The sequence below is a fragment of the Poromitra crassiceps genome, assembly GCF_964638095.1.
Source record: "Poromitra crassiceps genome assembly, chromosome: 17".
NCBI lineage: Eukaryota > Metazoa > Chordata > Actinopteri > Beryciformes > Melamphaidae > Poromitra > Poromitra crassiceps.
The window spans coordinates 639,503-664,261 of record NC_139635.1 but is presented as its reverse complement, the minus strand read 5'-3'; the positions used below and the strand labels follow the sequence as shown (position 1 = coordinate 664,261).

Genomic DNA, 24,759 nt, shown 5'->3' with positions numbered 1-24,759 from the left:
CGTATGCACTGCTGGGGTAATCTATACATTCAGGCCAGCGAGGCTGCGACAGGCTGTGTGATATTGCTGCTTTATATTCACCGTCATGACGCTGATGTAACGTTACTGATGTGATAAACTATCAGATTCGTCGGGGAGTCCACTTAAATTGGTGCCTTACTTTGAAAATTGCTCGGGGCAAATCTGACTGTGTCTGTAGTTAACTCCATGTAGCTTGACACTGATCAACGCTAACGTTAGCAGGCTGGTCACAATCAGAGCCAGAACGAGTGGTGTTCAGTCATCCACGATGCTTTGAGACGTAAACACGCAGCTCCCAAGAGGACGTTACACTATTTTAGCTTCTGAATCGTGCTGTGAAAAGTCTGATGGAATCACAAGCATTGTCAACGCAGGTAGAGAAACATGATGTGGCACCTTCAGCAAGATTGCATGGTTAAACATGAAGTAGAATTCAACCTTACTGGTCATTTCTGCAAAATAGCTGATACTTTGTCAGCTGTTTGGTGGCTTTAAACAACCTTATTCTCTAATAAAATGAACATAAGTCACCTAAAAGTTGACCAGGGCTGTAATGTTGAAATGTATGAGCTTGTTATATTGCAAATTAATGCAGTTTTTAACATGAGGAATGTTGTGCTGATCACATTCCTCTCTGCAGGGAGCATGTTGCTTAAAGTGAAACTTGGCGATGAGGTTTTTGGCTGCATGCATTACTTAAAATGCAGTAATTTTATTTCTCTTATAGTGTTTGTTTGAGCCTTTTATGGTAATTCCAGTTTCATTGAATATTAGTTAGTAGACTAATGTGGACTCATTAGATATATCAATGACCTTTCTGTTTACACAAGCTTTTGTGCCTGTTTTCAGCATTTGCAAAGTTTGGTGTCCCAGCTGTAACAGAGGGTGTCAAAGTTTTCCACACTTCGGGGACTGAGTTGGATGATGAATATCAACTGGGGTGCTAAACATCAAATATGAAACAGGTTTGTTTCTTTTGCAGTTATTTGTCATGTGAAGCTTCTGTTCATTAGATAAGGGGTGGGTTTATGAAGGAACTGTACATAATGTTTTTTTCTCCAATCATGGTTAGCTGTCTCCACGGTATAATCTGTCTCCAGGGTAGCCTCTCCTGAGCGTCCCAGCGATCACCCCTTGATTCGTTGGACTCCCGGATAGTCAACCTTTCAGAGAGCCCTTCCAGAAAACGCCAGAGGCTGGATACAGAAGCCAAGCAAGTAAGTTGACAAACATGCTTGTTTTGTACGGACGGACCCCAGTAAAAATTGCACCATTGTTTTAGCAGCAATATCTCTTTCCAGAAATCATGACCCGGATACTCATGAAACTGCTCACAATGAGGACTGTGGATTATCTTGGGGTCATGATTTCTGGAAAGACACACAAGAGGTTTTGTTTATTTTTTGGTGCTTTGAACACCACAAGCCGAGTACCATCCAGTTCTTGTATTGGAGAGAAGGCAGACATCTCTACGGCCAATATCTCCCAAACTCATACATCTAACACAAAACAATGCATAAATAGCACTACAGATTTCATGAAAAATATGTATTTTGGATTTAAGGGTGAGCTGTCTCTTTAATGAAGTGTCTGTGTTGTCCTTTCACCCTCCAAGGAGCATTTCTATGATGGCGAGAGTGGCGCTGGGTACCTTGCTTGGAGGATTAAAACGATTCAGAGATGCAGGACTAAAGACAGACAAACAGCATTTGGAGGTAACACTGTAATAATAGTAGAAACATGTATGGAACGAAACGGTGACGAGATAATTTACTGAGTTTCTTCTAAAAAGTTGGTCTAATCCAAGTAACTGAAAATAGGGATGCACCGATCAATCAGCACGTGACCGGAAATGGCCGATTTTCAGCTAATCGGCCTCGACCGGTGACCGGCGCCGGTCAGTCCACATACTGTGCGCCGTTCGGCTTTCCCCTTTTTTTGTTTGGTTAATTACCTGCAGCTGCACGATGCACGCATTCACGTGACGTGTGCGCACCCCAAGCAGCCAAAAGGAAACACACGCCAGCATGTCCTCCTCATTGTGGAAATTTTAGTTTGTCACACACGGAGGGGCAGGGTACGTTGCAGAGTCCCGCTCAGCTGGAGTCCACTCCAGTCTGAGCGGCTCGCTTCACCTCACTGGCCCCTCTTCCCTGACCAGCTGCAGTCCACGTCACTGCTGCCTGCTGCAGATCAGCTGCTGCTGCTATCTGTCAGTCACATTGTAACGTGGATACAGGAGAGGACTATTTTTTCGTATTGCTAATAGAACAACGAACATAATAATAAAAGGCATCGGACCAGTGTGCAAGGTTTTCTGTGTGCGATGATTTTTTTTTCGGATGGCGGATAAAAAAAATAAATGGTTAAAGTGACTGTTCTGCCTGTTCTATCGAATTTCACAAAAATGCAATTATCTGAGCTTTCCTTTTCAGACGCTGAAACCATGCTGTATTCAACTGCTAATGCCTACATAACTACTAACTCTACAAACTAACTCTTTTAGACAGAGAAAGCACACATTCTATTAGTTCTTTTGAGATATTTTGTGTTCACAAACTCCTAGCAGAAAATAATCCTCGGCTCTTGAAAGATGAGCCAGAATCCTCAAAAAACTTCTTGGCAGAAGCTACCTACAGTAAAAAAAAAACTGTTGGCAGTGAATGTGTTAAAGCTGGATTGAGATATTGTATAAAAAAATAGTGGAAGACCTTCTTGTGATGATATAGAACTGCTACATCTTCTGTATTTTGTAAAAATGCTGCTGACATTGCACATGCACTGAATTTTGTTGAAGGGCCACAGAAATTAATTCAAGTGTTTCAAACTTGTGTTGTTACAGGTTGGGACAGTGACCTCATCAGTTTTACTGCTGTTACACCTGATGATTCCACCCACTGCCCAGGGTCAGAAGAGACCAGGAAAGGTGTCGGCATCCCAAGCAGAGAAACATCTTGTGCTCTTCAAGAAGGTTTGTACTTTTCCCTAATTTATGATAGCCTGGTAAAAAAAAAACATCCTGATCACGTGACCTCAAATTCTGTTTCGCTTACGTATCAGTCTGGACTTCCAGCCACTCAGTGATTTCAGTGGGAGGGAGTACTTGCCTTGACAGACAACTCCTTCAGCCAATCAGCGTTACCAAATCAAGTCGAACGGCGAAAATGTATTTTCCACTGAGAAACTCCCCTGGTGCACACTCTTGTTGGTTAATTGTTATTGAGTCCATTTCAGCCTTAACTACACTTATGGCTGTGTTTACCCTTACTATTGTTAATGCTCATTGCTTCCAGAAACCATACTGTTTGGCCAGCAGAGACCCTGAGTTGCATTGGAATTTTAGGAAATCTCTGTGTATCCTATATGTGACTATACCTAGAGCGAAACAAGATGTGAGATCACGTGGACATTATGTTAGGATGGTTCTTATAGGAAAGGAGAACTTAAACGAAAGACAATGCTGATTTATTTTGCACATGGTCTCACACATCTGAAAAACGTAAACCATTTTGCAGGCTTTCATTTACTTTTACAGTTATTTAGTTGATTTGAGGTCAAAGTTGATGCCAGTGATTTCATTCATGCACAAATGACAACACAAGCAGCAACTTTAACTCAAATCAACTCAATAACTGTCCAAGAAAATGAATGGCTGCTAAACTGTTTACAGTTTTCAGGTATGTGTGAGATCAGGTTCAAAATAAATCAGCATTTTGTTTTTTTCCATTTAATGTCTGGGCTCTGCGCTAATACAACACGTTCTCACTCCGACCACGTAGCATATTGACGCTTTGTCCCGTCCCTTATGCGCCACTTGTTACTAACATGGTACCCTTGAGCGACCCATGAAACGACTTGGGCTTTCCGACTAAACTCAATGCAAACCCATAGAAGTCAACTTTGACGCTTATGGCAACTGCTCCCCCATCAGCCTAACTGCTCGCCCATTAGTCAACTGCTCACCATTAGCGTCTGGGGGGAGGTTAGGTTTAGGCGTGGGAGGTGGGAGAGGTTAGGTTTAGGGTCTGGGGGAGGTTAGGTTTAGGCATGGGGTGGGAGAGGTTAGGGTTAGGGTCTGGGAGAGGTTAGCTCCTCCAGACCCTAATGGGCGAGCAGTTGACTAATGGTGGAGCAGTTAGGCTAATAGGGGAGCAGTTGCCATAAGCGTCAAAGATGACTTCCATGGGTTTGCATTGAGTTTAGTCGGAAAGCCCAAGTCGTTTCATGTGTCGCTCAAGGGTACCATGTTAGTAACAAGCGACGCACAAGGGACAGGACAAAGCGTCAATATGCGACGCGCTCAGAGTGAGAACGGGTTGGCTAATAACATGCAAACTTAATGAAGATGCAAAGGAATATGCAATCGGCTCACCACAACATGCATCCCAGACAAATCGCCATACATGTCTCTCTCTCTGACCGCAGCTGCACTGTAGACAGTCCGTCCCCGTCGTGGTGGGACCCAGAAAGCTGGCTACGCTCTGCTGCCTCCCAGGCTAAAGCGTGAGCTTCTGTTACAGCTTTCAACCTGGGAGCCAGTCAGGCCAGTCCACAGCCCTGGCCAAGGAGCAGTGACAGCAAGGTCTGCTGGTTAAGGGGCGCGCTGTCCCTGGTGAGAGACGGCACTCCACGGCATAACACTGATATTACAACCATGTAATTCTAATCGTCTGTTTGTGTTGTTTGTCTTCTCAGACCGGAACAAACATCCAAGAGCATCTTGATGCCATCACTAGTGCTCAACCCTATCTCCTGGCTGTTGGACCTCAGAAGAATGCAATCCGCCAGTTCTTCATCATCCTTGACAAGAATGACACACCTTACAGGTCAACCTCTTCCCTTGCTGCTGTGGATGAACTGTTTGAGGCACATTTTGTCTTTGGCACAACAGACAACACCATGCTCCACAACATGTTCACATTCATCCAGACCACAGTGTACAATGTTGATGTTTGCGAAGTCAAGCAGAGTTCCCGTGTTGCTGAAGTCCGGGCAAGGCTGCTTAGGAATGAAGTGTTCTGTTTGTCATGCTGAGTTAACTAGTTCAAATGCGCTTGTTAGGCATTTCCGGTTAGTTCATGGTTATTTGGATGGAAGAAATCTTTGCCTTCAATGTGTTCAGACTGGATGCGGCCGTGTGACTGTTTGGTACTTTTTCTGGTTTTAGGAAACATTTAAACACCAAACATACAGACTGTTGACCAACAGATTGACACTGATGTTAATTTAAGCAGTGTAGACCTAGATGATCTAGGAGAGGTGGTGACTGCTAATGTAGATGAGACAGCCATAACATCTGGACTGTTGTCAAAGACGAATATTCATTTGTGTGCTCTATTCCATGCACAGGACATAGAGTGTTATGGTTTAATTTGATACTTAAGGCCACTTGTTAATGATTTGAAAGTACTCGCTCAAGAGCGGGACTTCAAATTCCCATGTTTAAACACATGATTTGTGCTACTATTATTCAGGTCACTGTGGAAAATATAGGTTTGCATGGTCTGTTTGGCTTTGTGGAGTCATTTGGGGCTCGATGTTGCTGTCGTTTCTGTCTCCTTGAGAAGCATTGTTTGAAGATGATCCGGAAGTTGTACTAAGAACTATCGATATGCACACACAGCACTGTCAAACTATGCAAACAGATCCTACACTATGTATATTGTGTGAAACACACTTGTCTGTTAAATTCACTTTAGTAATTCCACACAGCCAACAGTTTTTCTGTAGACATAATGCATGCTGTTTTAGAGGGGGTCCCTCCGTTTGAGCTGAAACTTTTTCTGCAGTACATTCAGGGCAACTTCCTAAATGCTGAACAACTGGCTGGTAGAATACATGCTTTTGACTGTTTACAACCAGCAGCCAAACCGTCCACCAAGAGTAAAGTTGTTGGATGGAAGTAATGATTTGGAAATGAATGCCATACAGTCTTGGTGCTTATTGCGCAATATGCCTTTGTTATTTGATTCAGACAGATGATAAGTTGGTATCTTCTACTTTTGCTTTTCAATAAATGAAGACATTGACATAATGAATTGTGTTTGTTTGTTTTTTCACATTACATGCAAATTTTAAAGTATAGTAGTAGATTTAGATATACACTGACAGGAGTTAATTAAAAATCAACACTTGGAATAACTCCCACAAGGAGTAAATACAATAAGAGTTAATTTGTATTCACACTGGTGAGAGTAAGCTTTAAATTAACACTCAGTGTTAACCACTTCTAACATTGATGGAGAGTTAAATTAAGATTAACTCTCGGAGTGAACTAAAAGTAACACTATGGGTGTTAATTACCTCATAGTGTAATATTTTATTAACACTGTTCAGTGTTGTGCAGGGTGATGCAGTGTTAAATTTGGACTCTTTCTAGAGTTGAATTAACTCTGAAATATCAACACTATGTCAAGAGTAACTTTAACACCCTGTGGTGTGGGACCATATGTTATCCGAGCCAGTGTTAAAAATAACTCTTTAAGTGTTGATTTAACACTGCAAATTTTACTGTGTACCATCTTATCCACTCCAACTTCACCTCTGCTGTCTCCAAAGCAAAAACCTCCTTCTTCATCTCTGAAATCCAGTCCTCTGCATCCAACCCCAGTAAACTGTTGTCCACCTTCTCTACGCTCCTCAACCCTCCCTTCCCCCCCCCCTCCTCCCTCTCTGCTGATGATTTTGTAACCTTCTTTACTAAAAAGGTGGATGACATCAACTCCTCCTTCCATCCAGCCACCCTCACTAACACTCCCGACTCCAATTCTGCTCCTCGGCCCTTAGTCCCTGGATTTCCTTCCTTCTCCCCCCTCTCTCCCGATGAGGTGCTTAAACTCATCAGCTCGAACCGAGCCACTTACTGCCCCCTCGATCCCATCCCTCCTCCAAACCATCTCACCTGACATATCTCCCTTCCTCACTACCTTCATAAACTCCTCTCTGTCCTCTGGTCTTGTTCCGCCTGCTCTAAAGACTGCAAGAGTCAAGCCTCTGCTTAAGAAACCCTCCCTTGACCCTACTGCTATTCAGAACTACAGACCTGTCTCTCTTCTCTCATTCCTTTCCAAAACCCTCGAACGAGCAGCGTCCAAACAACTTTCTCTCTATCTCTCCCAGAATGACCTCTTGGACCCTCTGCAGTCCGGTTTCAAGGCTTCTCACTCCACTGAGACAGCTCTTCTTGCTGTCACAGAGGCCCTTCACTGCTAAGGCCTCATCCCTCTCCTCTGTCCTTGTCCTCCTTGACCTGTCTGCTGCCTTCGATACAGTCAATCACCAAATCCTTCTTTCCACTCTGTCTGACCTCGGCATTTCAGGTTCTGCACTCTCCTGGTTTGCTTCCTATCTCTCGAACCGCTCATACCAGGTCTTATGGAGAGGGTCCGTCTCCAGATCCTGCCCTCTTACCACTGGTGTCCCCCAGGGCTCAGTCCTGGGCCCCTTACTTTTCCTTCTCTATATCAGATCTCTTGCCTATGTGATCTCTTCTCATGGCTTCTCTTATCACTGCTATGCTGATGGCACCCAACTTTTCCTTTCCTTCCCCCCCTCCGACACTCAAATCGAGGCTCGCATCTCTGCATGTCTCAAGGACATTGGCGACTGGATGTATGCCCACCACCTCAAGCTCAACCTTGGTAAGACAGAGCTACTCTTCCTCCCAGGGAAAGACTGTCCTCTCACAGATCTCTCCATCTCCATCGACAACACCACTGTACTGCCCTCCCAAACAGCTAAGAACCTTGGGGTGATCCTCGACAACCAGCTGTCTTGCTCAGCCAACATAGCTGCGACAGCACGCTCCTGTAGGTTCTCCCTCTACAACATCCGCAAAATCCGTCCCTTCCTCACAAGAGAAGCGACTCAACTCCTGGTCCAGTCACTTATCATCCCTCGCCTGGACTACTGCAACGTGCTCCTGGCTGGCCTACCTGCCACCAACATCCGACCACTTCAGCTCATTCAGAACGCTGCAGCCCGTCTGGTATTCAACCAACCCAAATTCTCTCATGTCACTCCCTTCTTCCGGGACCTCCACTGGCTTCCCATCTCAGCTCGCAACAAATTCAAGACACTGGTACTGGCCTACAGGGCAGTACACCAGTCAGCTCCCCTGTACCTGCAATCTATGGTCAGGTTCCAAACCTCTCACCGCTCCCTTCGCTCCTCCACCAGTGCAGGGCGCCTCGCTTCTCCTTCGCTACGGGCGCTCGAAAGTCGCTCATCCCGATCTCGACTCTTCTCCTCCCTGGCACCCCAATGGTGGAACGAGCTGCCACCTTCGGTCAGGACTGCTGAATCACTGCCGATCTTTCGGAAAAGACTAAAGACTCACCTTTTCAGGCTCCACCTGGGCCCTTCTTGATCTAACTTCTTTCCCTCTCTTTCTAAAAAAAAAAAAAAAAATCCTAAACTAAAACTGTTCCTTCAGGATTTGTAGTTGTCATAGACTGTGCTCCATAGTTGATTGCTCTATTGCTGACAAAAAGTGTGTTATTGTATGTCGCTTTGGATAAAAGCGTCTGCCAAATGACGTAATGTAATGTAATGTAATGTAAAGCGCTCTGACTGTCACTATGGTGCTGCGCTCCACTCCAAGCCTGTGCAGACCTACAGTAAACATTGATTGTCTAATAACAGTTTTAATTCGTTTAAGGAGTGAATCGCGTGGGTCACGCAGCACGCCCCCCCCCCACCCACCCCTCGTGCATTTGGTTGCTATGGTGACTGAAGTGCAAGTGGTCAAATTGGCTACATTTCACAAAAGATCAGCCTGTGAAGCAAAATGCCTGATAAGTGACATGGTGATTTCTTGTGAGGGGAAAACACATTGTCATTGATCAAACATATCAGATGTGATGCTAACAACCCCTCATAAAAGTCAGGCATATGTGCTACAGCTTTGCAACTTTCACCGAAATGTGGGCCCAAATGAGGAGAGACTTTTGTACAATGCAACCTATGGCCAATTATGAAGTCTAAACACAGCAAAACTGCAAAAACTGTAAAACTAATTAAACCCTACTCCTCCCACATTTTTTCTTCAAATGACACCAAACTTAGACTGTCCTACACAAAAGTATCAAAACAGATTTTCGATCGGTCAAAAATTGAGCCCACAGTGCATCAAAATGTTGAATTCTGGCCCCGTGTATAGCCTAATTGCCTTAATTACCTATGACAATTAGGTTGTATTTGTGATGCCATCAGTCAGTCAAGCAATTGTGATGCCATCACTGATGTCACTCGAGCAATTGTGATGTCATAATAGTTCAAAGCCTTGAGACTTGCCCGGCCACGACCCATTGCTGCGCAGCAGCTATAATTTTATTTTTGTTTTGGTCCTACCGTTAATCTCATAGTCTAGAGGCGGAACTAATCTGACGCACCCGTGTTTATCGGACAATTGAGAACGTAACACACACCTTGATACCACATGCAAGCAGAGCACCAAGGAGCCACGGAGCCAAGAGCTCACCAAAGAAAGCAAATAAAAGATTAAACTCCGAACCTGCAGCCTAGAGGAAGGAGGACCTAGAAGCAAGACCTTCCCCTTTAGTAACAAGCAGCCTACGAGGTACGTTTAGAGTTTTAAGTTCATTTCTGTCTGATACATGTGTTCTGTGTTGTGCTAATGTGCTAGCTAGCATGCTAATGTTGGTATAGCTGTCACTGGTTGTGAATCTTGCTAAAAGCCACAACTCTGTGTTGTTTAATGTCATTGCTGTCATAAATTTTTAAGGGCTCTGGTCATTCTGAAAATCTGGTACTTGTCCATGCTCATTTATATTAATATTCTATTATTATTATTATTATTATTATTTCAGAATTCCAGTACTTATGCTACAGTCATAAAGAGCATTAATAAATGGTTAATTACGGATAAGTAATGTTTTTTCAGCACTTTAATGCATTTATGAACTGTTTGTTAAGGCATATTTGTTTTCAACTTTACAATAAGGATCACAAAGAGCATTAATACATGGTTAATTACAGATAAGTAAGGCCACGACCCATTGCTGCGCAGCAGCTATAATTTTATTTTTGTTTTGGTCCTACCGTTAATCTCATAGTCTAGAGGCGGAACTAATCTGACGCACCCGTGTTTATCGGACAATTGAGAACGTAACACACACCTTGATACCACATGCAAGCAGAGCACCAAGGAGCCACGGAGCCAAGAGCTCACCAAAGAAAGCAAATAAAAGATTAAACTCCGAACCTGCAGCCTAGAGGAAGGAGGACCTAGAAGCAAGACGTTCCCCTTTAGTAACAAGCAGCCTACGAGGTACGTTTAGAGTTTTAAGTTTGTTTCTGTCTGATACATGTGTTCTGTGTTGTGCTAATGTGCTAGCTAGCATGCTAATGTTGGTATAGCTGTCACTGGTTGTGGTGATTGTTTGAGGCTAATTTTTGGTGTATTTCCTCTTGTTGTGGTGGTGCAAGGAGTGATTAAGCACATTGCTAATGCCTCTGTTTTGTTTATATGAGTTACTAGTTACAGTATGTAACTATGGTTCTGTGTCTAAGCACATTATCACCTGGGCGAGGGTGTATGATGTTGCGAGACCCGAAACATCCTATGACCCCATGGTACATCACTGAGGATACGTCCCAGTTGCATCCATGCAATGTTTTTTCTTTACAAGTTAGCCTGGCTTAGCCAGTGACTCATAGGAATAGACTACGTGACAACCAGGAATAGACTAGTGACCACTGGAGAGTTAGTTGACAGCCGGAACAGCGACGGCACCCGGGAGCAGTATGGGTTAGCGCCCCAGCCTGCGTCTTCCGTGAGGAAGAAGCCCAACAATCCACGAGAGGCCTTTTAGGAGGGCCATTCAAGCCGCAAGTGGAGTCTGCAGTGCCACCAATTACTGGTACTGCATGGTATCCACCAAGATACCATCACATCGGAATGAGATGTTTGGAGCGGGGGAGTCTGGTGCAGCGCACAGGTCTTAGACCTGGTGAGACGAGGGAGGAGCCCGGCCGGGTGGCAACCCACAGAGCCCGGTCCCTCTACGTACCAGAGCCCTCCTCCACCCCGGTCCCGGCAGAGTAGTTCCGGAGCAGCGGATTGAGTGGCCCTGACGACGTGACCACCTTCGACCCTTCCTAGAGGGCTGACCGTGGGTAGCTACTGGGACGTAAGTTGGGGATCAGCCAGCCCCGGCTGGGTCACCTGGGCGAGGGTGTATGATGTTGCGAGACCCGAAACATCCTATGACCCCAGGGTACATCACTGAGGATACGTCCCAGTTGCATCCATGCAATGTTTTTTCTTTATAAGTTAGCCTGGCTTAGCCAGTGACTCGTAGGAATAGACTACGTGACAACCAGGAATAGACTAGTGACCAGTGGAGAGTCAGTTGACAGCCGGAACAGGGACGGCACCCGGGAGCAGTATGGGTTAGCGCCCCAGCCTGCGTCTTCCGTGAGGAAGAAGCCCAACAATCCACGAGAGGCCTTTTAGGAGGGCCATTCAAGCCGCAAGTGGAGTCTGCAGTGCCACCAATTACTGGTACTGCATGGTATCCACCAAGATACCATCACGTCGGAATGAGATGTTTGGAGCGGGGGAGTCTGGTGCAGCGCACAGGTCCTAGACCTGGTGAGACGAGGGAGGAGCCCGGCCGGGTGGCAACCCACAGAGCCCGGTCCCTCTATGTACCAGAGCCCTCCTCCCCCCCCGGTCCCGGCAGAGTAGTTCCGGAGCAGCGGATTGAGTGGCCCTGACCATGTGACCACCTTCGACCCTTCCTAGAGGGCTGACCGTGGGTAGCTACTGGGACGTAAGTTGGGGCTTGGCCAGCCCCGGCTGGGTCACCTGGTCGAGGGTGTATGATGTTGCGAGACCCGAAACATCCTATGACCCCAGGGTACATCACTGAGGATACGTCCCAGTTGCATCCATGCGATGTTTTTTCTTTATAAGTTTATAAAGTTACTATGTATCTACAGTTCCTGATACTTGAATTACATTTACATTTACACAATTTACATTTTGTTGTATAAAATTATTAATTCATGTAACTGCACTGTCAGGATCGGAGTGAGAAGTGTGGATCTAATCGCGGGTAGTTGATGACCACGGGAAACTTGGTAGGTCTGGAGAAGCTGGGGTGTTGTGGAACTTGGTAGCTTGATAGCTGGGGTGTTGCACTGTTCGGGGTTTGGGAACAGTTGGTTGCAGGTTGCAGACGTTGCTTGAGATTGGTATGATCCTAGTTTAGATTATGAATCACTGGCCAGAGCCTGCCGGAACAGGCCTTTATAGATCCGAGCATGACACCACCTGTGCTATGACATCATACCATTTGTGACATCATCAGAGACATGACATCACCTGTGCTATGACATCACTAGCGAGAGGCATGAAAGACACTTATGAACCATGACATCATCAGTGATCGATGACATCATAGTCGGAATGACGACGTCGAAGTAGGAATGATGACGTCATCCTAACAGTACCCTCCCCTCAAGGGACGTCACCTGGCGTCCAATGAGGCCATCAAGGATGGCATCTGGGAGACAAAAAAAATCCGTAGGTTCTGGTGGAGGTGCTCTTCCGCAGGTGGTTAGACGCAGGTGGTTAGGCCCCAAAGGGGGTGTAAGAGAGTGAGGTGCTCTTCAGCAGGTGGTTAGATGCAGGTGGTCAGACCCCAAAGGGGGTGCAGGGCAGTGGAGGTGCTCCTCCCTAATACAGGATATCGAAGCCATAGATGGACCGATACGTGGATAGAACTTCCACCGGGTCCGGTGGATCCTCTGGGACCGGCCATCCCCCGGGGCACGATCCAAACATGGGAGGCTGGGGACCATCAAAAGGGTCAAATGCCGCCGTCTCCAAAGGCAGAGCCGCAGGGGGATCTGACACAGCGAGGCCTGCCCTCCCGACCTGTAGTTTGGGGAGGTCACTCACCGTCTCCTCCTTTAAACGCCTCTTATTTCTTCTTGCTCTTGACCGAGGGCTGACGACACTACGGGAGCCTCCCAGCATGAGTTGTTGGTCCAGCATGAGTTGTTGGTCAAGGACAGGAATTGGCTGCTGCTGGGGTACGGGTTCAGACTCGGCGAGGGGAAGGTCCACAGGTTGTGCCTCAGGTACAGGTTCAGACTCGGCGAGGGGCAGGTCCACAGGTTGTGCCTCAGGTTGTGCCTCAGGGCCAGCAGACTCGGAGGCCCCCTGCGGGGGGACGGAGCCGATCTGCAGGCAGCGATTGAGCTTCCCAAAAAGACGGTCGACAGTCCTCTCCAACTCGTTAACCCTCTTGGAGACACACTGCCACTCCTGGGTCCTGCAGGGAGCGCTACCCAACCGTACAGATCTTTCGGCTGGACACGTAGAGTCTTGATCCAGAGAGAGTACCACGGGCCGGCGAGCGGTGGGACCACTTACTGGACGCCGGGAGCAGGAGGAGAGGTAATGCCCGGCTCGGCCACAGTACAGGCAGCTCCGGGTGTCCAAACGGCGCTGCCTCTCCTCAGGTGTGATGCGAACCCTGCCGGTCAGATCACGGTACAGATGGCTGCTGGGACTCGAATGTGGCTGCCCCTGCTCTGGGATGACGCGAACTCCCCCCCAGAATATGCCCTTAGCAGCTGGAGGCGGCCGAGAGGCAGAGCTAGAAGCAACGGCCGCTGTGGACGGGGGAGTGGCAGGTCTGGAAACCTCCGGAACGGCAGTGCGCTCGGAAGCTGGGGCTTCGAGACGATCTAGCCGGCCAATCAAGAGGGCGTGCCGATCAGCGGCTGCGGAAGCCAGAGCCTGGATTGCCTTTTCCTGGTGGGCAATCAGGCGTCTTGACTCAAGTGCGAGGTCTTGCAGAGGCTGCGGGGTGACACCCTGGGGGCCTAGCCCTTCGAGACGATCTAGCCTTCTATCGAGACGATCTAGCCTTCGATCTAGGTGCTTAAGTATGACATGGAAGTCTCCGAACGTGATAGGATGAGTGGAGACATCAGGATGAGTGAAGGTATCAGGATGAGTGGAGATATCCAGCTGACCGCCTGGTGGGTCAGCTGAAGCGACTGGCCGGGTAACTGGCGTTGGGGCGACTGATCGCCCAGAAGCTGGGGCAGGAGGGGCAGGGGGGGCAGGAGACTGCGGAATGACGCCCTGGGGGCCTAGCCCATTGAGACGATCCAGCCGGCCAACCAGGAGGGCGTGCCGATCATCGGCTTGGGAAGCCTGAGCCTGGATTGCTTTTTCCTGCTGGGCGTGCCGATCATCGGCTTGGGAAGCCTTGAAAGCTACGTCCCGAAGGATGTCATCGAGGAGCGCCTGCTCCCGTTGCATCTCCGCGAGTCGCGCGCCCAGGCCAGAAATAGTAGAAATCAGTGCTGTTTGGAAGGTGTCGTCTGGTGGACCACCTGACGTGGCCGGCGGGAAAACTGGGGTCTCGGGGGCTTCCTCCTTGACCGGCGGAAGTGTGTCCGCTAGATCCGCTTTAGAGAGATTGGGGGCCTCCTCCTTGATTGGGGTGAGAGATTTGCCCGCTAGATCCATTTCTGAGTGATTCATACTGTCAGGATCGGAGTGAGAAGTGTGGATCTAATCGCGGGTAGTTGATGACCACGGGAAACTTGGTAGGTCTGGAGAAGCTGGGGTGTTGTGGAACTTGGTAGCTTGATAGCTGGGGTGTTGCACTGTTCGGGGTTTGGGAACAGTTGGTTGCAGGTTGCAGACGTTGCTTGAGATTGGTATGATCCTAGTTTAGATTATGAATCACTGGCCAGAGCCTGCCGGAACAGGCCTTTATAGATCCGAGCATGACACCACCTGTGCTATGACATCATACCATTTGTGACATCATCAGAGACATGACATCACCTGTGCTATGACATCACTAGCGAGAGGCATGAAAGACACTTATGAACCATGACATCATCAGTGATCGATGACATCATAGTCGGAATGACGACGTCGAAGTAGGAATGATGACGTCATCCTAACATGCACTTTTTATACCTGAGAGTATAGATCCACACATTGTTGTACAACTAAAATGAGATTGAAATTTAAGTTATATGTAGGTTCACTGCAATAATACATTCCTTTTATTGTCACTGTAGCCTGTAGATTGAATTACTATGGGTTTACTGGGATATTACACACATTTTATAAATATTGTAGCCTGTACCAATTGATTTGATTACAGAATAGAAATTAAGAGAAATGGTGTGACCTTGTCATAGGTCAGATTTTTGTAGACGGGGACTTCCAGGATGAATCCCAGGATCCAGGGGAATACAGCGCGACCCACCACGCATCTAGAAGAGCAATCCACACATTCACTGCAGTAGCATCAATGACTACCCTGCTGTACGACTGGAGCGGTCGTTACACACACAGTCCAGCGGATGAACTTCATCGGGACGCGTACAGACACCCATCGACTTTTGGCCCCAAACAATTTTTTATTTTATTTTTTGGACTGAAGGGACAGAATATTTTATTTGTGTGCGCGCTTTATTATTTTTAGGGAATTGTAAATTGTCAACTGTGAAAACCTGAAGTGTTGAATTCATGTTTACAAACAAAAGGCTTTAAATTCATCTAAGTCTTACTAAGATAATCTTGCTAAAAGCCACAACTCTGTGTTGTTTAATTTCATTGCTGTCATTAATTTTTAAGGGCTCTGGTCATTCTGAAAATCTGGTACTTGTCCATGCTCATTTATATTAATATTCTATTATTATTATTATTATTATTATTATTATTATTATTTCAGAATTCCAGTACTTATGCTACAGTCATAAAGAGCATTAATAAATGGTTAATTACGGATAAGTAATGTTTTTTCAGCACTTTAATGCATTTATGAACTGTTTGTTAAAGGTCCCAATTCGTGCAGCTGTAACCTCTTAAAAACGTGTGTCTCTGGTCCATAAAACATGATTCTGGATTAATCTGTCGAAAATATAGCAAACCCGTTTGTTGTGACGGAGTTCTCACTCCCTCTTCTGGTCGCTTTCCAAGAACGGGCTGTTTCCATAATATATTCAGAACTAACAGTTCCCATTGGCCGCTGAGGGAGAGCCCGCCCCAGGCTCCCAGCGGCCAATCAGATTAGCGTCTGTGGACCAGCACGCTAGGTTGCGAGTTATCGTTAACTAAACGGTACTACGCTAAAGAGGACATCTCAAAATGCCTAGACTTACCGAATGCACCTCTGCAGTTGCTGGATCACATACAGTTGGCGTCGCTCCAGCTAGAAGTGTTAATTTTGTGGCTATAGACTAAATGGTGCAGGTAGCTTGTGTGAGAGAGACCCGTGCAGTATGCAGAAGGAAGCTAGTGACGTCCCGATTCCCCCAGATTCCCCTCTGGGCAAACAAAGCGTTTAGGGGTGTGGCTTGGAGGAGACTGCAGAGGGATGCTGGATAGGGACAAATCCAACTGTGGCAGTTCTGAGCGTGTGACCACTCATTACAGGGAGGGCTGACAGCAGTATATATGCATTTACATGTAAAAACAGCTTTTGCACGGAATGGGACCTTTAAGGCATATTTGTTTTCAACTTTACAATAAGGATCACAAAGAGCATTAATACATGGTTAATTACAGATAAGTAATGCTTATTCAGCACTTACATGCGTTAATGAAGTGGTAGTTAAGGCATATATGTTTTCAACTTTACAATAAGGGTCACAAAGAGCATTAATAAATGGTTAATTACGGATAACTAATGTTTCTTCAGCACTTTAATGCATTAATGAAGTGGTAGTTAAGGCATACATGTTTTCAACTTTACAATAAGGGTCACAAAGAGCATTAATGAATGGTTACTTACAGTTAAGTAATGTTTTTTCAGGACTTTAATGCGTTTATGAACTGTTAGTTAAGGCATATATGTTTTCAACTTTACAATAAGGGTCACAAAGAGCATTAATAAATGGTTTATTACGGGTAAGTAATGCTTATTAGGCACACTTATGCTTTTATGGAATGTTACTTAAGGGATATATGTTTGCAACTTTACAATAAGGGTTACAAACAGCATTACTAAATGGTTAATTACAGTTAAGTAATGTTTATAGAACATGCATATAAGTTAGGGCCACATGAACCACGGAACAGAACCAGCAAACCTCAAATTAACATTAAATAAGGGTTAATGGAGGCTTATTAAGCACTAGCTACTAGTCATGTTAATTACAGGGCGTTAACTAATGCTTATTAAGCATTAACCAACCCTTACTTAATGCACATTAGTTAATGTTAATTAAGGGTTAATTAAGGCTTACTAAGCTTTACTAACCCTGTTAATTAATGGTTAAATAATGCTTTTTAAGCATTAACTGTACCCTTATAGTAAAGTGTTACCATTTCAAGCATTTAAAGTAGAGCTGAAATGTTGTTGTTTTTTCTATTTTAGATCATATCCCTGGTTATACAGTGAACCTATTTAACAATGTATGCACACACAAAACATGAATCCAATTTATTTGGTTTTTGACATTTTTCCCACATCAAAAGTCGACCACACTGAGCTCATTCATAACAATATCTAAAGTGTGCTGAAGGCAGGTACTATCAGATTTCAACCAATAATATCATGACATGACAACAATTTTCAAGCTAGGAGAAAATTCTGAGCAGGCAACATGGCTGACTACAAGGGCAGAATTTTCTAGCCCATAAATGTTAATATGCCAATAAGTATGTAAAATACAAAATGAAATGAAGGGTAATGTCTTAATTTAATGTAGAGTACAAATTACATGTAACTGGCTTGGTGAGAATGCTGTTCGTGGACTACAGCTCAGCATTCAACACCATAGTACCCTCCAGGCTGGTAAGCAAGCTCAAGGTCCTGGGACTAAACACAGCAATGTGTGACTGGATCCTGGATTTCCTGACAGATCGCCGCCAGGTGGTGAGAGTGGGCAACCTCACCTCCTCCCCACTGACCATCAGCATAGGTGCGCCCCAGGGGTGCGTCTCCAGCCCCTTCTGGTACGACCTCTACACCCACGACTGCATGGCGACTCAATCCTCGAACACCATCGTGAAGTTTGCAGACGACACAGCAGTCGTGGGGCTGATCACCAGGAGCGACGAGACGGCCTACAGAGAGGAGGTGGGGGCACTGGAACAATGGTGCCAGGACAACCACCTCTCTCTGCACGTCTCCAAGACCAAGGAGATCATTGTAGACTACAGGAGGGGGGGGGGGGGGCGCACACCCCCCAATCACCATCAACGACACAGTGGTGGAAAGGGTGGACAGCTTCAAGTACCTGGGAGTCAACATCCACCAGGACCTGACATGGGCCGGTCACACCGCCACACGGACTCAGGCGCCTGAAGAAATTTGGGCTAAGGCCAGAAATCCTTAGGGACTTCTACAGAGGCACCATTGAAAGCCTGCTGACTGGCTGCTTCACCACCTGGTATGGGAACTGTACCACCATGGACCGCAGGCCGCTACGAAGAGTGAGACGCGCGGCCCAGCACGTAACAGGATGTGAGCTGCCAGAACTGCAGGAACTATATAACCAGCGGTGCCTCAGGAGGTCCCTGAAGATCATCAAAGACAGAAACCATCCCCACAACAGCCTGTTCTCCCTGTTACCCTCAGGGAGAAGATACAGCATCCCAAAAGCACGCACAAATCGCTTGAGGGACAGTTTCTTCCCGCAGGCCACAAGACTCCTTAACACGTTCACTGACGTTGACGAGATATCTCGTCTTAAAAAAAAAAACGGTTGACCGCCGTTGACGAGATATCTCGTCTTAAAAAAAAAAAAAAAAAAATTGACGGTGGGACGTCGATCAACCCCTTTTACATCTCATATTAAAATATGGGAGGTATTGAATGTGTATAATCTATTTTACCGACCCACTAAGTGGCGACAGTGCTTTCCAGACGAGAGAAAGCCAAGCAAAAACAGCCGCGTGAGGAAGCCATTCTCATGAAAATGGATTGGCGAAAACGCTTTCGCTTTCGCACAGGGAGCTGGCGGTGGGGGATTGCAAATTTGCATAATAGATTACGGGTGGAACACACTTTGAAACACGCAGCATAAATAAGACCAGAATCGCAAAAGCTTCATCAAAGCTCTCAACCGAAACCCCAAGAAACGAGCGAGCCCATCCAGACTCGCCCAAAGAGCGACCGCCAGCAGACAGGCAGCAGCAGCAGCAGCAACTCGCTTGTGACACACCCGCTGCAGAGCCAGGGAGGCAGGAGGAGAACACGCACGGAGGGAGGAGTTTGAAGGAGAGGGGGGTTTCCTGCTGTTATGGAGGAAATTACTGTTCAAAACTATTGTTTAGATGTCTGACGTCTTACTGATGCCAAAAATTAATGGTTAAAGTGACTGTTCTATCGAATTTCACAAAAAGGCATTTTTCTCAGTTTAAATTTTCAGACGCTGAAACCATGCTGTATTCAAGTGCTAATGCCTACATAACTACTAACTCTACAAACTAACTCTTTTAGACAGAGAAAGCACACATTCTATTAGTTCTTTTGAGATATTTTGTGTTCACAAAATCTTAGCAGAAAATAATCCTCGGCTGTTGAAAGATGAGCCAGAATCCTAAAAAAAAAACCTTGGCAGAAGCTACCTACAGTAAAAAAAAAACGGCTGGCAGTGAATGTGTTAACATACACAAATAGTGTAGTAGCTGTACTGTACTGTACTGTACTGTAGCTGCTACCATTATGTATGTCTAATGTTTAATTGTATGTTTAATTAGGTATATGCTATTTGCACCTGTACGTCAAATACGTTGAATTTAAAATGTTTAAGCACGTCTAAAGTATGTACATGACATGTGCACCTATGTGCAGTGAATATGCCACTGTCTCTGACTTGTCTTATCACTCTACTGCCTTATTGCTTGTTGTGTCTCTTGTTGTTTTTGCACTCATATGCCCTGTTATATTTGTACTATGTTGTAAACGGAGTCCACAGCACAAGAATTTCACAAGTGATACTTGTACCACGGAGTGACAATAAAAATCTTGAATCTTGAATCTTGAAATAAGGTCATCAGTTTGGCACAAAGAGTTCTGACTGACCCATCTCACATTTTAATCGATAGGAAGACAATGTGAGTCCTAAGTCTGATTTCAGATGAAATTACTCTATATAGACATCCCCAAATTAAGTTTCACCACAATATTCTTATAATATTCATGTCAGCACATCATTACAAAATTCTGTCTGACCTGAGAGTCTCCAGTCTGCAGTGTCGACTCTCCAGAAGATCAGACAGGTGCTTCACTGCTGAATCATCCAGCTCGTTGCCACTCAGGCTCAGCTCTCTCAGATGGGAGGAGGGGTTGGACTTCAGAGCTGAGGTCAGAGAAGCACAGCTGCTCTCTGACAAGCTGCAGTACTGCAATCTGAAAAAAGAATAAAACATGTAGATATAAAATAAAACATTTCTGTATAGAAAACCTGGTTGAAACCATGTTTCATAATCCACTCAGAGCTCTGGAGGTTTTAAATATACATGTTTCTAAAATGGTGAAGTCAACTGAAAGCAGCTGAAGTCAACAGGCTGCCAGGTTCAAAAAGACATAACAAGGACAAAGCAGCACTCATTAATATAAATGACAACATGCTGCTGCTTCAATAAACAAGCAGAGACTGAAGAGTGAGTTAGTGAGTGGAGGCTTTTCTTCACTATCAAATAAATCAGCAGAAACAAATAAAAAAAGATGAGAATGTAAATTTGTGGCTGGTGGAACAAACTTCCACTTGAAAGAGTGGCATCACTCAGCTCAACACACAGAGCTAAACTTGGACATTGTAGCCTACTTGCAAAAATATGTTTGTGTCCCTGTAATCAGAGTTTCAGGGCCGTCAATTCCCAGTGCCAAACACGTTTCTATTTACCAGTAGGGCTGGGCGATATGACCAAAATAACATATCCCGATATAGGGCATTTCATATCCCGATAACGATATACATCACGATATAGCATATTTTCTATAAATTAAATGAATAGTTGATATAAAATGACCACATGGCCATTTATTTATGCAACTGTTAAACCAGTTAAAATTTTGTCAATATCAAATCCCACAAAGGATACATGCATTTAGAATACAGATAAGCATGGCTATTCTTTACAACACAAACAAATGTATAATGAGTTGCAGGGCAGTAGAATGAAACACAAGAACCACACCACCAGCTCAATTTTCAAAGATTACATTAGAGCAAAACGCGTAGATTAAAAGTGATTTATAGTTCAGTCCAGTTCTCTCAGTTCATTTATAAAGAAACACAAATCCTCTACTTCGGGATTTCCATGTTACCAGTTCAATTCACTCAACAAACATACTCCACTCCGGGATTTCCCGGTTATCTAACAAACAACTCAAGGAAAGCTATACAGTCGATGGCTATAAGCTAAAGCTAACTATCTAGCTTTAGCAAGCTAGACGTGTGGTTGTCGGCTCCTCCATGGATTTCCTTGGGATGACAAGAGGATGAGAGGAGACTTTTTGCCAGTTTTAACATTACGAGGTCACACACAAATATGGATCAAACACAGACTTAACATAGCGCAAATGCCTGTGTAGACTAGGCGGACGTAACTTCTTCCTGCTCTTTACGATTTGTGCCACTCAGCTTGTTGACAGAGTCTGGTGCGTGTGTGGACTGTGGACGTGAGTGTAAAAAAAACACAGAATGACGAAAGCACAGCGTCGTCCAAATGACGGACAATATTGCCATAAAGAGTGTGATTTGCAACACAACGATATAAATGATAGAGCATCATATGAAACGATGGACATTTTCTATCGTGAAAATGATATATTTCGTCATATCGCCCAGCCCTATTTACCAGTTTTATTTATATTTTTTTTTTTACCAAAGGGCACGACCCAGATCTCTGTCTTTCCTCAGCATAATTACTCACCAGCAGAGGGCATGAGAGTTTGAGTTTTATCAAACCTTTAATGAAACCTCTACCTAAGACATGTACATCATGGCAGAGGACAAACAAGTTTCACAAAACACAAAATCAGAACCAATGGAAGCCCCCCTAAAAACTCAACAAAACAACACCAATCAAAACAGATCAGATCAGTCATGGACAATCATACACACTGTCAAGCCCTCCTCATCCCACCTCTGTGTTAAAAAGCAGCTCTCCTCCCTCCAGCCTGCACACAGCTTCCCCCAGACACCACCTGCTCTGAAACACTCATGTCCTGCATCCTTTTGTAGTCCTCAAAGTCTATGGTTACTCTCACCCTAACCAGAGCCTTCAACAAGACTACAAGGCTTACTTAGACGTCTGCATCTATTTTCCTCTTCCTGCTAAGGTACGCCGCCATCTTTGCTGCCCCAACAAGATATTTACAATATGCCCCATCCTCTGTTTGCTGTTGCCACACTGGAAACTGAAAATAAAAACAGAAAAATTAAAAACAGCAGCAAGAAAAGTAAAGAAAAAAGTCAGCACGTTGAAGAGAGGCCTGAGCCTCACACAGTCTCTGAAGCAGTGACATATTGTCTCTCTCACCCCACAGAAAGGACAGCCACTGTTCACATCAGAGTTCACCACAGAGACAAAAACATTGACTGGCAGTGCCCCATGTAGTACCCTCCACTGTAAGTCCCCGGCCTATTTTGGCAAGGGCCCCTTATACACTGTGGTCCATGCAGGCTTGACCTCCAACCCCACACCGAGGCTGGTCCTCCACGGGGTGTCGGCCTGCTGCTCAGCCTGTCTCTGTTGACTATTTTCACACAGAGTCTGTAGAGTCTCTTTCCTCTGACAGAGTCCAGAGAGGCCCCATCCACTCCCCCTGCAGCAGAGGACCCCAACAGCAGCCTCGGGAAAGAACGTCCCACCTCACCTCCTCTGTCCTCCTGTGATAATACAAACCCTGTGTCCCCTCTAGGGCTGTCACTTTTTCCCCAAAATAAAATTCGAACGAACTTTAATTGCCCGAAATTCGTTCGAATATATTCGAAGTTTTTTGGTTAATTAAAAAAAAAAAAAAAAAAAAAAAAAAAAAAAAAAAAAAAATTCAGTCCAGCAGCCTGTTGCACCAGCTGAACGTAAGTTCTGTCTTAAGTTAGGGTGTAAAGTCCACACTAACTGCTACGTTCAAACTAGTTAGTTTGACACTAAAGTTGTGTCTTTGTTTGGTTGCACCACGGAGACGTAAGGTACATCTTAACTAGTAGACCCTAAAGTCCATACTAACCAAAATAGTGTCGCAGACAATGACGTGTACAGTATCTGTGACCAATCAGTGAAAAGCACGGTGGAAACGGTGTTTATTTACGGTTGTTTAAGTGTGTAACTGTGTCCCCTCTGTCCTCCTGTGATAATACAAACCCTGTGTCCCCTCTGTCCTCCTGTGATAATACAAACCCTGTGTCCCCTCTGTCCTCCTGTGATAATACAAACCCTGCGTCCCCTCTGTCATCCTACTGTGATAATACAAACCCTGTGTCCCCTCTGTCCTCCTGTGATAATACACACCCCGTGTCCCCTCTGTCCTCCTGTGATAATCCAAACCCTGTGTCCCCTCTGTCCCCCTGTGATAATCCAAACCCTGTGTCCCCTCTGTCCTGCTCCTGTGATAATACAAACCCTGTACCCCCTCTGTCCTCCTGTGATACTACAAACCCTGTGTCCCCTCTGTCCTCCTGTGATAATCCAAACCCCACGACCCCTCTGTCCTCCTGTGATAATCCAACCCCTGTGTCCCCTCTGTCTCCCTGTGATAATCCAAACCCTGTTTCCCCTTTGTCCTCCTCCTGTGATAATACAAACCCCGTGTCACATCTGCCCTCCTGTGATAATACAAACCCTGTGTCCCCTCTGTCCTCCTGTGATAATCCAAACCCCGTGTCCCCTCTGTCCTCCTGTGATAATACAAACACAGTGTCCCCTCTGTCCTCCTGTGATAATACAAACCCCACGTCCCCTCTGTCCTCCTGTGATAATCAAAACCCTGCGTCCCCTCTGTCTCCCTGTGATAATCCAAACCCTGTTTCCCCTTTGTCCTCCTCCTGTGATAATACAAACCCCGTGTCCCATCTGCCCTCCTGTGATAATACAAACCCTGTGTCCCCTCTGTCCTCCTGTGATAATCCAAACCCTGTGTCCCCTCTGTGATCCTGTGATAATACAAACACAGTGTCCCCTCTGTCCTCCTGTGATAATACAAACCCCACGTCCCCTCTGTCCTCCTGTGATAATCAAAACCCTGCGTCCCCTTTGTCCCCCTCCTGTGATAATCCAAACCCGGGTCCCTCCTGTCCCCCTCCTGTGATAATCCAAACCCGGGTCCCCTCTGTCCCCCTCCTGTGATAATCCAAACCCGGGTCCCCTCTGTCCTCCTGTGATAATACAAACCTCGCGTCCCCTCTGTCTCCCTCCTGCAACAGCGTCCAGTCCTCTGCAGTCAGGGCACTCCTATACGGACCAAGCATCAGTCCAGCCACTCGCATCGATCTCACGCCCAGCCGCTCAGCCACCGCCCCGGCCTCAATGATGTCTTTCCCTGCAAGACCCACCAGGTGGCCCAGGGTAACCACCTTGGCTGCATTTAGGGTCCCACAAAGTCCTGGCGTGGCTGCTCTGGTGATGTCCAGCCTCGCCCCAAAAACCAGAGGCTCCTCCAGCAGCCACTCCACCGAGCTGAGAGGTGCCGCTCTCAGCACCTTCATCAGTCATCATACTCTTAGCAGACCTCTATCAAAGGGTGCAACATCATTGAGTGACAGTGTGTT

The 24,759-nt window shown here is 45.8% G+C and overlaps 1 protein-coding gene across 2 annotated transcripts; it reads left to right on the top strand.

Annotated features, from left to right (window-relative positions):
* Window positions 1-869: 869 nt before the first annotated feature.
* LOC310792056 (uncharacterized protein) lies at window positions 870-5,163 on the top strand. Of its 2 annotated transcripts, none has more exons than XM_083653752.1 (5): window positions 870-986; window positions 1,094-1,238; window positions 1,637-1,736; window positions 2,864-2,992; window positions 4,717-5,163. In XM_083653752.1, the coding sequence occupies exons 3-5, from the start codon at window positions 1,647-1,649 to the stop codon at window positions 5,053-5,055; spliced, it is 558 nt and encodes a 185-aa protein (XP_083509878.1). In that variant the 5' UTR covers window positions 870-986; window positions 1,094-1,238; window positions 1,637-1,646; the 3' UTR covers window positions 5,056-5,163. The 2 variants fall into 2 exon arrangements, with proteins under 2 accessions (XP_083509878.1, XP_083509879.1); XM_083653753.1 differs by having other exon boundaries at window positions 881-986; window positions 1,122-1,238.
* The last annotated feature ends 19,596 nt before the right edge of the window (window positions 5,164-24,759 follow it).